This window comes from Onychostoma macrolepis, chromosome 11, assembly GCF_012432095.1.
Source record: "Onychostoma macrolepis isolate SWU-2019 chromosome 11, ASM1243209v1, whole genome shotgun sequence".
In the NCBI taxonomy this organism is placed as follows: Eukaryota; Metazoa; Chordata; class Actinopteri; order Cypriniformes; family Cyprinidae; genus Onychostoma; species Onychostoma macrolepis.
The window spans coordinates 27,426,818-27,442,366 of NC_081165.1; the positions used below are offsets into that span (position 1 = coordinate 27,426,818).

At 35.1% G+C, this 15,549-nt stretch overlaps 1 protein-coding gene across 1 annotated transcript in view; it reads left to right on the forward strand.

Annotated features, from left to right (window-relative positions):
- Positions 1 to 15,549, forward strand: part of gli2b (GLI family zinc finger 2b) — a 101,014-nt gene that overhangs the window by 51,268 nt on the left and 34,197 nt on the right. Inside the window, 1 exon segment of the mRNA XM_058791927.1 lies at positions 6,769 to 6,874. Within this exon segment, the coding sequence (XP_058647910.1) occupies positions 6,769 to 6,874 (106 nt within the window).

Below are 15,549 nucleotides of genomic sequence, written 5' to 3' on the forward strand. Positions count from 1 at the left end.
AAACACATTTTAGACTCAATGTTAAGAAAAGTGCATAGTGCACAAGTAGTACGCCAAGTAAAGTTTTATTATATGGGAACACACTCACAAAAAAAAAACAAAAAAAAAAAACATATTGGGTTCCTCAAAGAACCTTCTAGTGAATATTTCTTAATAGAACCATTTTTTTCTTAGTCTGAAGATGAATTTCTTGCTTTTGTTGAACATTAAAGAGGATATTTTGAGGAGGTAACCTTTGACTTCAATAGCAGGGAAGAAAATACCATGGAAGTCAATGGCTACCAGCAACTGTTGCGTTACCAACATTCTTCAAAGTATCTTCTTTTGTGTTTAACAGAAGATGGAAACTCGTAGAGGTTTGAAACAACATGAGGGTGAGTAAATGACAACAGATTTTTTATTTTTGGGTGAACGATTGTTTTTTTTTTCTTTTTTGTGGAATGCTAAAGGTTCTTGATAGAACCATAAATTCCAGTAAAGAACCTTCATTCTTAAGGGTGTAGAAGAACCATTTTTGGTTCCCCAAAGAACCTTCTATTATACAGTTCTTTAAGGAACCACTTTTTTTGGTGTGAAGAATATTTTAATAACCTTTTTCACTGTAAAGAACCTTTTGTGGAATGGAAAGGTTCAAAGGAAGTTAAAGGTTCTTGATGGAACCACAATGCCAATAAAGAACAATAGTTCACCCAAAAATAAAAATTCTGTTGTCATTTACTCACCCTCACGTTGTTTCAAAAGAGTTTCCATCTTCTGTTGAACACAAAAGAAGATACTTTGAAGAATGTTGGTAACGCAACAGTTGCTGGTAGCCATTGACTTCCATAATATATTTTTCCCTACTATGGAAGTCAATGGCTACCAACATTCCTCAAATATCTTATATTATGTTCAAAAGCGTGTTCTTTTAAGAACTATTCACTAGAAGATTCTTTGAGGAATCCAGTATGTTTTTTTTTTTTGTGAGTGTATGTGTGTTTAGAAGCTCCATCGCTTTTTTGTTCGAACCCAGTGAGAAGCAGCCAGGTTAAGAAGTGCATGAGAAAGTCGTCCGCTCTGGAGCAGCACGCAGCCCGACACTGAAAAAGTGCGGCACCCCTCTGCGCCGTTCGCCCAGATGTGAAAACAAATGTTATCACCTAAAGACTAATAGATGCGAGGGGCTTCACGGAAACTCCGCAGCCGCGCCGCAGCCCTGGGGGATAGAGCTCAGAGAAGCTGGTAAACGCGCCTCTTGAACTCTCCAGAGCGATCCTCTTTTGTTCTTCCCGTTGCGGAGGAACAATGGAGCTGTCAGCATGATCGAATAATCCTGCCCGCTCCTCCGGTGACGGGGGCCCGGACGTCAGCGGCCCCCGAGCCTCTACAGAACGGGTCGCGAACGGGGTGGGTGTTTGTGCTGACATGAAAAATGCGACGGCTGGAAATAACAGTGGTAATGTGGATAATTGAGGGCGGGCACAGATGAATGAGGCTGCGGGGTAACGTGTCGTTTTAATGACAGGGACCGAGGCCGGTTTGCGTTTGCCGCTGTCTCATTTCGGTCGGGAGTGTTTACGGAGCCACAAACGTTTGGGTTTAAGTTGTGTATTTTTCATGCTTCCAATTACCCTAGTTTGTGTATTTCCCCTGTTTTATTTTTGCATCTCCTCCTCCTCCAAAGTCGTGATTAAAGCGCAAAGTCGGCCTTAACCGGACCCGCGTGATTAGGATTCATGCGGTGGTCCGTGACTTCAGCGCGGGAGAATTCCTGCAGCGGCTCCGTCATGTTCCGTCATGACCCACTTCACTCCTTCTCTTTGTCCTCGACCTCTCTTCCCATCGGCCCCTGCAATAATTCACCCGCTGCATTAGTAATGGCGCATTAACTGCGGCCGGGCGCTGAATGCAGCCTCCTCGCAGCGTTTACAGGCCATCTCAAGCAGAGTTTCTCCCCCGAGTGAAAAATAAATATTGAAATACATTTATTTCATGCTAAGTATACTACAAATAAATGTTTATACTTATGCACTTAATAAAATGTCCTGCAATTGTACTTTTACACTAAACTGGTAAACTTAAAGTCTGCTAAATTGGAACAACTAATTTTGTACTTAATGCACTTTAATTGTGCAGAAGTACAATTAAATATATATTTAATATATTTTATTGTGCTAAAGTGGAACTTTTGCAAGTTTACTTCAGGTACACTTTAAAAGTCTGATATTATTCAGCTAATATATTAAAAATGCATTTATTTCATACTAAGTATAGTTCAAATCTATTAACATATTTACTGACAGATAACTCAACACTTACTGATATAAAAATGATAATTAAACTTTACTTGGCATATTACTTGTGCACAATGCAGTTTTCTTAATATTAAGTCTAAAATGTGTTTTAATGTCACTTTTGATGAGGATTGTATGATCTTTGAATAATATCGGACTTTAAATGCAAAATGTACTTAAAGTATATTTGCAATAGTTCCACTTTAGGAAAATGAAATACACAAAGTATATCTTTAATTGTACTTTAGCGCTACTTCTGCACAATTAAAGTGCATTAAGTACAAAATTAGTTGTTCCAATTTAGCAGACTTTAAGTTTACCAGTTTAGTACACTAAAAGTACAATTGCACTAAAAGTACATAAATATGAAAATGTACTTGTAGTAAACTTTTGCAGGAAATAAATGGATTTCAGGTATATTTTTGCATATTTATTTTTCACTAGGGGAACCTTTTGTTCCATGGATAGAAAAGGTTCTTTGTGGAACCAATAAAGAACCTTTATTTTTAAGAGTATAAAGGTCGGGCCGGAGCTTTGTGCTCCAGTTGCGTGTTTTAGACTGCTGTTGTGCTTTCGACAGCTGTGTGGCATTACTGTTGTGCATGTCAGGTGTGTTTTTATGGTGTTTTTCATCAATTAAAGGCAACCTGAGGCATTTTCCATGACAAATACTATAAAGGGAGCACATGACTCCGGCTAGTCACGCAGCTGATTTGATTGTGCTAAAAACATGCTGAATACGCAAACTGTACAAGTACGGATCGCTTAGAATCACGTCTGATTTACTGAATTAAAGCACAAGCACTTGGATCTCAGCGTTTCAGTGTCTCCTTTGGTAAATTTGTGTAAATTTGTGACAAAACAGGCTGAGTTTAATCAAACAAACATATCTTAAGATCGACTTAAAGTGGTAGATGACCTGAAAATGAAAACTTCATGTTGCTTTTTTCTTCTGTAGATCACAAAATGAGACGTTTAGCAGAATGTAAAAACACCATAAAAGTGGGAAAACATTTTTTGTTTTTTGTTTTTTTGTTAATGAGGATTTTGTCCTTGACTGAAAAATCTTGGTGAAGGTGAATAAATGACTTTAGAAAAAAAAAATTTTTGGAATTTGTTTCCATCTTCTGTTCAACACAAGAGAAGATATTTTGAAAAATGTTGCTGGTTGCCAAACAGTTGGTGGTAGCCATTGACTTCCACAGTATTTTTCCCTATGGCAGGGGTCTCCAATAATTTTTCCACCGCGGTATGAAAAAAATCTTGCTGACTGAATCAAATCGGTATGCCGCACTGTCTGAAACATGTCTCTATGCTTGTGCGCGCTTCAGGTGTGAACGAGTACAGCGCGCAAGTAACGAATTGAGTTTTGTTTTGTTTCTTCTTCTTGTGGTTTTAAATAGCTTGAACGTGTAAATTGGGAAATTAATCGGGAATCACATGCCGAACGGTGGGGTCTGGACCTGGTCCGTATATCACGGATCAACTGCGATCCGTTTAAGCCCTAATAGCCCTGATATGACAGATCAGAGCAATCTATTATTTACTCATTTAATATGAAATCGTCAAATTGCTACTCCATATCAATTGCATACAACGAAAATACAGAATAATTAGAACAATCAGTTATGCACTAGAAATAACAGAGCGTCATATCTATACACATTTTCCCCAGAACTTTCTCGTGACCCAGTAGTAATTCTTCCACGGCCCGGTAGTGGGTCGCGACCCGGTGGTTGGGGACCTCTGACCTATGGCTACCATCAACTGTCTTGTTACCAACATACCTCAAAATATCTTTTATCTTTTATGAAAGAAATTCATACAGGTTTGGAACAACATAAGGGTGAGTAAATGATGACAAAATGTTCATTTTGAGGTGAACTATCCCTTTAAGCTCCAAAACGGATTAAAAACACCATAAAAGTATCATAAAAGTGGGGGAAAAAATACGTTTTTAATGAGGATTTTGACATTATTGAATTCCGACAACATTCTGCAAAACGTCTCCATTTGTGTTCTGTTGAAGGTTTGTAACAACATCAAGTTGAATAAATGTCTTCAGTTTTGTATTTTTGGTGCGCAATCCTTTTAAGTTTTACATTATGTAAATGTGGAGTGAAAGAGAGAGACAGGAAAAGCAGCAGGTCATTTCCTGTCCTTTGGGATGCTCTTGTCTGCCATTCTGAAGGGTATGAACAAATTGACAGAGAAGCAGAGAGAGCGAGAGTGTGAGAGACTGCTGACTCACACTGCTTCTGTTGAGTGAATGAATCCTCTTGAGGAGCTGCTGAGAACCCCAGGTGTGGATAATGACCCGTGACCCCTGACCTCCCCGGGTCACCCCTCACCCTCCCACTGCTGCCGCCCTAAAGAATGTTAATACAGTCCAGAGATCAGCTGATTCACTTACCCTCCTCTCATTCCTGCTAAGTCAAGCATTACTAGCACTAGTGCTCATTGTTAGCATTAGTTTGCATATAGAAACACCAGTCAGAACACATTAGCAACCAGAGCTCGGTAGATTACTTACACACTGTAGTCCATTACTGATTACAGATTACATTTTTAGATAATGTAATCTACTTTTTAGATTACTTTTAGATTACCTTTTTTATCTAACTTGTTTAAAACTTACCATTAATCGTACCATATTGATATAAAAAAGCAAATATGTGACCCTGGATCACAAAAGCAGTCATAAGTAGCACAAGTATATTTTTAGCAATAGCTAAAAATACATTGTATGGGTCAAAATGATCAATTTTTCTTTTATGCCAAAAATCATTAGGAGATTAAGTACAGATCATGTCCAATGAAGATATTTTGCAAATTTCTTACGGTAAATATATTAAAACTTAATTTTTGATTAGTAATATGCATTGCTAAGAACTTCATTTGGACAACTTTAAAGGAGATTTTCTCAATATTTCGATTTTTTTGCACCCTCAGATTCCAGATTTTCAAATAGTTGTATCTCGGCCAAATATTATCCGATCCTAACAAACCATACATCAATGGAAAGCTTATTTATTCAGCTTTCAGATCATATATAAATCTCAATTTCGAAAAATTGACCATTATGACTGGTTTTGTGGTCACATAAATTCCATTTTTTGATATCAACATCATTAAATGCATTAAACCATTCATCAGCAGTGTTTAGTAACTTGCATAATTATTTGTTTCATGCATGGTCTGATTGCTCAAAAGGTGTTTTTTTTTTTCCCACCCAAATTCAGAAGCATGGTTTGCAAATGTATTTACATGACAATTCTATGTTGTGAATATAGTCAAAGCTAAATGGGATGACACACAGTAGGATTTTTAGAAAGGAACATTGAAAAAAGAAGAATAAGCAGGAATCAATAAATTATGGCATTGTGTGAATAATATGTAATCCATAAAAAGTAACTGTAATCTGATTATGAGCATTATAAAATGTAATCTGATTACGTAATCCAAATTACATGTAATCAGTTACTACCCAGCTCTGTTAGCAACAGAGCTCTTTCTTTGTTTTTTTTTCTTTGTTTTTTTATAGAAAATGTGAAAACCTAGAGAACAGGAAAGCTTTTAAATCTGCTTTGATTTCGACCCGTTTCTTTTTTATCCGTTTATTTTCGCAGGGCATGAAAAGATTGAAGGAGCTGCGGGAGCAAAAGACTAATTAGAAGGAAAAGCTAGTTAAGACTTTACCACTGCAAACAGCTCTTTGCATATGGCAAAGAAACCGTCAAATGTGGTTTCCCGTTATCATAACTGCTAATGAAGCTCTGCTGGCCTTTAACGGGACGTCCCGAGCCAACGGAGGCTTTATTACAGCAAAGTGCTGATTCTGATTCTCTTCGGGCTCAAATAAAATGATCCAGCCAAAGGAGCCATGATGAAAAGAAATGCCAGCCAACATATACGGCAGACTGTAAAACGCTGAGGCAACGGGCAACAGCTTTTAGTCAAAAGACTCTCTCTCATTAGTTCGAGGTTTGATTTCAAAGGCCTGACCTCCTCTGATTTCACGTCGCCCTGGCACCTTCGTTTTGGACTCGTTTCGGTGCCAGTAAAGCATCGGGGACGTGGTCGGATCAGTGTCGGTTCAGTAGGGAGATGCTCCGGTTAGCACGGCCCAGCATGAGGCAACGATGCTGGGCCGAGGAATATTCTCTCCCTGCGCTGTCAACCCCAGTTTGCGTCCCGGATGGTTTTTTCCTTCACAACGTCCATCATCTGTACGAGTTCAAAGAGTGTCTAGCTGCAGGTCTTTGTCAAAAGCCCAGTTGGATATCTTTTATGTTGGGGATGTAGAATTTCTTAGGATACTTTGATTATTTATTTATTCCTCCACTCTTGTGTGATAGTGCCAATATTTTACACGAAACTGCTCAGCGCGCTCTGAAATTCATGTTACTTTATTGTAGCGCTGTTGCCTTTGAAATTTCTTTTTTGAAAGTCTTGGCTTTTTCTCAACTCTCTCTCTTCTGTTTCTCTCTTGCAGGCCCTCATCACATCTTCCCGACTTTCCATTCTCCGATCCCCATCGACGTGCGTCACCACGAGGGGAGATACCACTACGAACCCCATGCGCTCCATGCATTGCACGGGTGAGCCTGCAGCCCTGTCCGTTTCTGGCTCTGGTTCTCAGCATTTGTGAATATAAATAATCTCTGCGCTCGCAAATAAAGCGTCTGCTTTGTTTATCCCTGCAGTCAGAATGCACGCAGACATGCAACATTCAAATGCGGTGTAATCAGGTGATCCCGAAATGACCGGCACATGCTTTTGATGTTTCATAAAAAGCATACGACTGAAATGGACGTCTAGATTTAAAACGAAGACTGAGCTACGTCATTCGGTTCTTGGTTTAACCGTGTAGAAAACATATAAACTCTTGCCTTGTTTCTGTGCCAGATGCAAGACTCAAGGCCGGGTAAATCTCAAATCCAGGAAAGAGATTAGTGCAGTTCACTGGATCAAACATCTGGAGAAGAGAATATAAACTTTTCTTCTCTCATCTTCGTCTCGTTTAATTCTTTGAATTACCTTTAAGGCATTGAGCAGATACTCTTTCCAGTGCAACTTAGTTCCCATGTTTTTGTGTGGGACTCTCGTGTCTTAATGTTTGGTGTGTACTTCAGAAAGTTATCTTAAAGGAAAGCTGTATGCTATGATTATGCAGTTTTATTGATTACAGTTTGCTCTTTCATATCTCAGGACACTGTTTAAAAGTTTTTAGCTTTAAGTGTCAATTTTGTCTCAGATGTTTCTCCTCAATGAGACAGCCATTGATATAAATTATATGCACAATCCTATAAAATTAGCGTGTTGATAGAACCTTGGGAGAATCATGTTGAGCTCATATTGAGATCTCTGACTGAGATCTCTTCTGAAACTAGTGGAGATACGAGATGACAAAGGAGAAATGTGAGAATCAGGACGCTTCATTGTGTTTATAGTTTTGTTTTGTTAAAGTTTCAATTGTGTCTCTCCACAAATTCCTTAAAGAGACAACCACTGATTGAAATTATGTGCTCAATCCTATAAAATTAACTTGTAGAGAGAAGCTCAGATCATTTGATCTTTGGAAAATTTGATGATAAATGTTTGAGCTCATTTTTAGATCTTTGACTTTTACACAAACTTTGGTAGAAAATGCTGAGCATATTGGAGAATTTGATGAGAAATGTTTGAGTTCATGTTGAGATCTCTGAATTTGAGTGCAGACTCTGGTGTCTTGAAAAATCTGAGGACATTGTTGAGATCTCTTCTGAAACTCTAGAAGAGGCACATGTGAGATTAGTGGGTAGAAACGTGAGAATCCGGACACTCCATTGAGACCTAATTGACAAATTACATGCAAAAACCTATGAAATTAGCATGTACATAGCCGTTTATTTTATTTGTTCTTCTGAGAATTTAATGAGAAATGATTGAGTTCATATTGAGATCTCTGACTTTTGATTGCAGATTTTGGTAGAAAACGCTGAGCACATTTGAGAATTTAAGTAGAAATAATTGAGTTCATATTTAGATCACTTGATTTCTGATTGCAGATTTTGGTAGAAAATGCTGAGCACATTTGAAAATTTAATTAGAAATAACTGAGTTCATATTGAGATCTCTGACATTTGATTGCAGATTTTGGTAGAAAACACTGAGCACATTTCAGAATTTAATTAGAAATAATTGAGTTCATATTGAGATCCCTGACATTTGATCGCAGATTTTGGTAGAAAACGCTGAGCACATTTGAGAATTTAAGTAGAAATAATTGAGTTCATATTTAGATCTCTTGACATTTGATTGCAGATTTTGGTAGAAAACACTGAGCACATTTGAGAATTTAATTAGAAATAATTGAGTTCATATTGAGATCTCTGACATTTGATTGTAGATTTTGGTAGAAAACACTGAGCACATTTGAGAATTTAATTAGAAATAATTGAGTTCATATTGAGTTCTCTGACATTTGATTGCAGATTTTGGTAGAAAACGCTGAGCACATTTGAGAATTTAATTAGAAATAATTGAGTTCATATTTAGATCTCTGACATTTGATCGCAGATTTTGGTAGAAAACACTGAGCACATTTGAGAATTTAATTAGACATAATTGAGTTCATATTGAGTTCTCTGACATTTGATTGCAGATTTTGGTAGAAAACACTGAGCACATTTGAGAATTTAATTAGAAATAATTGAGTTCATATTGAGTTCTCCTGACATTTGATGCAGATTTTGGTAGAAAACACTGAGCACATTTGAGAATTTAATTAGAAATAATTGAGTTCATATTTAGATCACTTGATTTCTGATTGCAGATTTTGGTAGAAAATGCTGAGCACATTTGAAAATTTAATTAGAAATAATTGAGTTCATATTGAGATCTCTGACATTTGATTGCAGATTTTGGTAGAAAACACTGAGCACATTTGAGAATTTAATTAGAAATAATTGAGTTCATATTGAGATTCTCTGACATTTGATTGCAGATTTTGGTAGAAAACGCTGAGCACATTTGAGAATTTAAGTAGAAATAATTGAGTTCATATTTAGATCTCTGACATTTGATTGCAGATTTTGGTAGAAAACACTGAGCACATTTGAGAATTTAATTAGAAATAATTGAGTTCATATTGAGTTCTCTGACATTTGATTGTAGATTTTGGTAGAAAACACTGAGCACATTTGAGAATTTAATTAGAAATAATTGAGTTCATATTGAGATCTCTGACATTTGATTACAGATTTTGGTAGAAAACGCTGAGCACATTTGAGAATTTAAGTAGAAATAATTGAGTTCATATTTAGATCTCTTGATTTTTGATTGCAGATTTTGGTAGAAAATGCTGAGCACATTTGAGAATTTAATTAGAAATAATTGAGTTCATATTGAGTTCTCTGACATTTGATTGCAGATTTTGGTAGAAAACACTGAGCACATTTGAGAATTTAATTAGAAATAATTGAGTTCATATTGAGTTCTCCGACATTTGATTGCAGATTTTGGTAGAAAACACTGAGCACATTTGAGAATTTAATTAGAAATAATTGAGTTCATATTGAGATCCCTGACATTTGATCGCAGATTTTGGTAGAAAACACTGAGCACATTTGAGAATTTAATTAGAAATAACTGAGTTCATATTGAGATCTCTGACATTTGATTGCAGATTTTGGTAGAAAACGCCGAGCACATTTGAGAATTTAAGTAGAAATAATTTAGTTCATATTGAGATCCCTGACATTTGATCGCAGATTTTGGTAGAAAACGCTGAGCACATTTGAGAATTTAATTAGAAATAATTGAATTCATATAGAGTTCTCTGACATTTGCAGATTTTGGTAGAAAACGCTGAGCACATTTGAGAATTTAAGTAGAAATAATTGAGTTCATATTTAGATCTCTTGATTTTTGATTGCAGATTTTGGTAGAAAATGCTGAGCACATTTGAGAATTTAATTAGAAATAATTGAGTTCATATTGAGATCTCTGACATTTGATTGCAGATTTTGGTAGAAAACGCTGAGCACATTTGAGAATTTAATTAGAAATAATTGAGTTCATATTGAGATCTCTGACATTTGATTGCAGATTTTGGTAGAAAACGCTGAGCACATTTGAGAATTTAATTAGAAATAATTGAGTTCATATTGAGATCTCTTGACTTTTGATTGCAGACTTTGATGGAAAAAGCCAAGCACATTGCTGAGATCTCTTCTGAAAGTCTATAGGAGAAAGATTTGAGAATGAGGCGACTTGAGCATTTGATTTCATTGCTGTCTATAGAAACAGTTGAGATATTCCAGAGGTTTTTCTTTCCTAAAGGTTTAGTCGTGGCTCTCCAAACAAAGATCTTCCTTAGCCGTCCAGCCCGAAGGTCTTCGGTTCTCCCAGCATCCTCCGGTTCAGGTGTGTCGAGCTGCGGCGGTAATGTAGGTTAACCTCCAGACCTTCAGAGCTTCGCGCGTCCCACGTGAATTTTCCAGAGGATCGGCGGCGGTGGTATTGTAGAAACAAATCATAAAGTGGGCCGCGCTAGTTTTTGAAGTTACACTTTGTTGTTTTTCTTTAAATACAACACCTCAGAGCTTTTTTTCCCTCCTTGTCTTTTTGAAACAGGGTCTGGAGGCTCGAAGGAAGGTTTATCTTAAAAGACCAGAATAAATCGATAGAATTCTCGAAGTAGCGTTGTTACATTTAAATTCACAGATTTTGATGGTGATACATTCGGTCGGCCCGCTAGCAGCTAGCCTATTCATCACGCATAGAGACGCGTTGGGGGGAGACTAGCTGTCTCAACTCTCGCTCGCCTTGATTAATGTGATTTGATCTTGACAGTGGACCCCTAATTCATCAAGACCTTGATCTGGCTGTCTTTTCCTCTGCCTGAGCCAAATTCATCTAATTACAGGGACATTGTGCAGCAAATTAAGCGCGGTGTCGCCCGTGGCAAGCCGGGACACTTTGTTACAGTCGCCGGGCGGCATGTCAAGGGTCTCCGAGCTGATTGTCTAACATGACATCTCCATACAGTTCGTTTTATCATTGTTTGCATATAAAATAATGAGGGTGCTGGTTATTTTGTCAGAGCTGTCAGCTGAGCGGCCGTAGGAAGCTTCCCCTATGGATATCTTGCTTTCGTTCTTCATTTTTTTCCCTGCGTTTGACAAAGCGAGGGGGCGAAAAGGTAGCTTTTTTTTTTTCTGGAGCTGGCTCAAATGACAACGGACGGTGCGATTCATCTGCGTAGCGGACAGGAGCACCGTGGGAATTCTCCCGGGCGGAGGAAAGGCTTTACCCAACGAACCTCCCACTTGTCAGCGTCGCTTCTCGTCCAAGAGAGTGTCAGAACGCTTCCGGCGAGACGTCAGGACACTTCCACTGCTCCGACGCTGCGGGAGAACGTGTCTTTGGTTTGAGAAAATACTTTGCATCTGTGGTTTAGTGTACTGTGGTTTGTCCTTAAGTTTGTAAAAACAAACACGAAACATGTTTGCAGTAATGTACTTACAATGGAAGTTCAGCTGGAAAGTGTGCAGCACTGTGAAAATGGTTTTAAATGCAGTTTATACCTTTTTTTTCTTCTTTTTACAAACCGAGGGGTTAAAAGCTATTAATGGGGTTAAAGCTATTTTCTGTGTAATCGACTGAAAGCTTGTAGACATAAAGTTGGACTAATATATATATATATATATATATATATATATATATATATATATATATATATATATATATATATATATATATATATATATATATATATATATATATATTTACCATTTTACATGTTACATTTACCATATAATTATATAAATAATAATAATATATTTTTAGAATATTGTTATATTTTGCAATTGACTGAAAGCTTGTAAGTTGGTCTATGATTTATATATTAAAAATATGGTAAATATAATGATATATATATATATATATATATATATATATATATATATATATATATATATATATATATATATATATATATTACATAGTATATATGTTTGATACATTACATTTACCATATAATATTGTTAATAATAATAATTATATATTTTTAGAATATTGTTATATTTTGTAATTGACTGAAAGCTTGTAAGTTTGTAAGTTGGTCTATGATTTATATATTAATAATATGGTAAATATAATGATATATATATATTACATAATGATATATTATTGATACATTACATTTACCATATAATATTGTTATTAATAATAATAGTAATAATATATTTGTATAATATTGTTGTTAATTGACTGAAAGCTTGTAAGCTTATAAAATTAAAGTTGGACTATGATTTTTATATTAATAATATGGTAAATGTAAGGATATATATTACATAATGATACATATTACTGATATATTACATTTACCATATAATATTATTAATAATAACTTTTTTTTTTTTTTTTTGAATATTGGGTTTTGTTTTATTTTTTTGCTAATCAGCTCTAAGCTTGTAGACTTAAAGTTGGACTATAATTTATATTAATAATATAATATATATATTATAGTAATATAGTTTTAGATATTAGGGTTTTTTTAATAGGGAGAGAGAGAGAGAGAGAGACAGAAGATTCAAAGTTGTAAGATTGTAAGATTCTTGAGCACACCTGGACATTCAGCTCTAATTATGTCTGATTTCTGATTTTCTCGTCTCTAAACATCATAAACAGTGTTTGATTGGTTTAGGTGTCGGGCGTTAAATCGGGCGTCAGGTTTTCTCTGTTGAGGTGTGACGTGAAGCATCAGTCATCTGGAGCAGTGTTAGTATGTAGGTCGCTGTCCTCTGCTTGTGTTTGTATGTGAGGAAGTATTGTTTGTTCTGTGAGAGTTTGAGGACTCTGTGTGTGTGTGTGTGTGTGTGTGTGCGCTGTGGCTCTATGGCAGAAATGTGATTTATCTAAATCAGAGTATCAGCCCCCAGGTAGAGACGAGTTCCTGTCATAGAGCAATTCATCACTGGCACCGCACACACAAACACAAACACACACAGATACAGCCACTAGTACATCAGTGTACAGTAGTTTTCAGATGCTTACATACTGTACAAACTTGTGGACATATACACTGAAATTTATATATTCTTTTTTTATATATATACAGTGTATGTGTGTGTGTGTTATAAAATAAGGTTCTTTTTATGAAATAATATTTAAGACATTCAGTTGTTAATTGTTATAAATAAATGTTTATCTGTTCTTACACTTATATATGCTGAAATGCAGACATTTTAAATTTGCACATTTTACATATTTTATATTTAATTTATATTCACACAGATTTTCTCTAAATGCCATGTATTTTTTTATTTATTTATTTAATTTATGAAGTTATTTAAATGGTTTATGTATATTATTCTTTTTATTTAGACACATTTTTATACCATATTTCACGCTGCATACATATATATATATATATATATATGCATGTTATCTATCTATCTATCTATCTATCTATCTATCTATCTCTCTCTCTCTATATATATATATATATGTGTGTGTGTGTAGTGCTTATTTTCAGTTTTTTTTTTTTTGATAATAACTTAAATTATTTAAATGTTTTATGTATATTATTCTTATTACCATACATTTATCACATATCACATATAATGATAGCAATGACTAATTAATTAATTAATTAAATACATTTTATATATTTTTTTTTAATTAAATATTGCATTTGCTAAAAAAAGGGAAAGATTTTAAAATATTTAATGTTACTTAAATGTTTTATTGTTTTTATGTACTTTAGTAGTATATGATGAGCACAAAAACAGACAATATACAGTCACACAGTAAGAGTATAGAGCTATAAAATGAATGCGGAGCAACTCCGATCATTTCATCACGTGACTTTGCAGACTTTGGTGTCGTGAAGCACATTCTGAGACACTGCTGAGATCTCTAGAGGAGACACCCGTGAGATTTCTGTGCGTTGTTTCTCAGGAGAAACACTGAGAAGCAGCAGACTGTCAGCAGTGAATGTGGAGAAGCGTTTGAGATGTTGGAGAGTGAATGTGTATGTGAAGCTCTGGAGTCCCGCGGCGCGTGTGAATGCGTGTTAAAGCAAACACGCGCGTCTCCATCACCTAAAGCGCTCAGTAATGCCAGCACGAGGGCACCTGACAGCCTGGCACGCTCTGGAAACAGGTGCTCTGCCCATCTGCTGCTCCACACAAACAATAGCCTCGTGACGGGACTCAAACACACTCATGTGATGCTTTTATTACTCAGGACAATATTATGGCAGATTAATAGAGGGAATGAGTGTGTATTTATGTGCTGTAATTATGCTTTCTCGCTGTTATGGCAGGAAGATAACAGGTATTTGCTATAGTCTTTATGCAAAGGTGCTAATCAAATCACAGCCAAAAATGCGAATGTGTCACACCATAAATATTAGGATGGCAGTCCAGTGCTGTGCAAAATCACTCCCTGTTGCTTATTTAGTGCACATTTAAAATAATAAAATTTGTATTATTATTTATCAGTTTTAAATTTTATTAAATGATTTTAAAATAACAAAATTAAATAATTTTAAACATTACATTAAAACAGATGAAATTAAATGATATGCGTCATGTTTTTTTTTTGTGAAAGGTTTTGATTAATAATTTTTTTATTGTAATGATTAAAATAAAGTATTATTAAGATAATAAAAAGGTAATAAATTAGACAATAAAAAATGTAAATGATTTTATGAATTTAAAATGTATTAATTAAAAGTAATATTTAAAAATCTAAATGTGCTTTGTATTTTTCATTGTAATTATTCATATATGTTCATTATAATCAAAATTGTATGTGTGTGTTTGTGCGACATTAATTGATTAATTTAAAAAATAACTAAATTAAATCATTTTAAAACATTACATTAAAACCATATTTAAACAATATTTCAAAACAGAAAATGAAATAATGTCTAATGTTTTTATTTTTGTGAAAATATTTGATTATAATACATTTATTTATTCTCTATTTTCTATTTTACATATTTTAAATTTGAACATGCATAGAAATAATATATATAATTGTTAGAACACTAGTATTTTTACCAGCTAAAAAAAAATGGTTTTAAGTCAGACGCTTCAAGAAAGCTACCAGCAAAGCTACAGTGCTGTTAAAAGTTTTAGGCACTTGTGTAAAAATTCTGTAAAATAAGGATGCTGTCAAAAATAATGTCATTAGTAGTTTCTTCATGTCATTCCAGACAGACAGCTTCTATGTAAGCCCTATTTGCTCCTGTCTAAATACTTACATTTGTGACCCAATT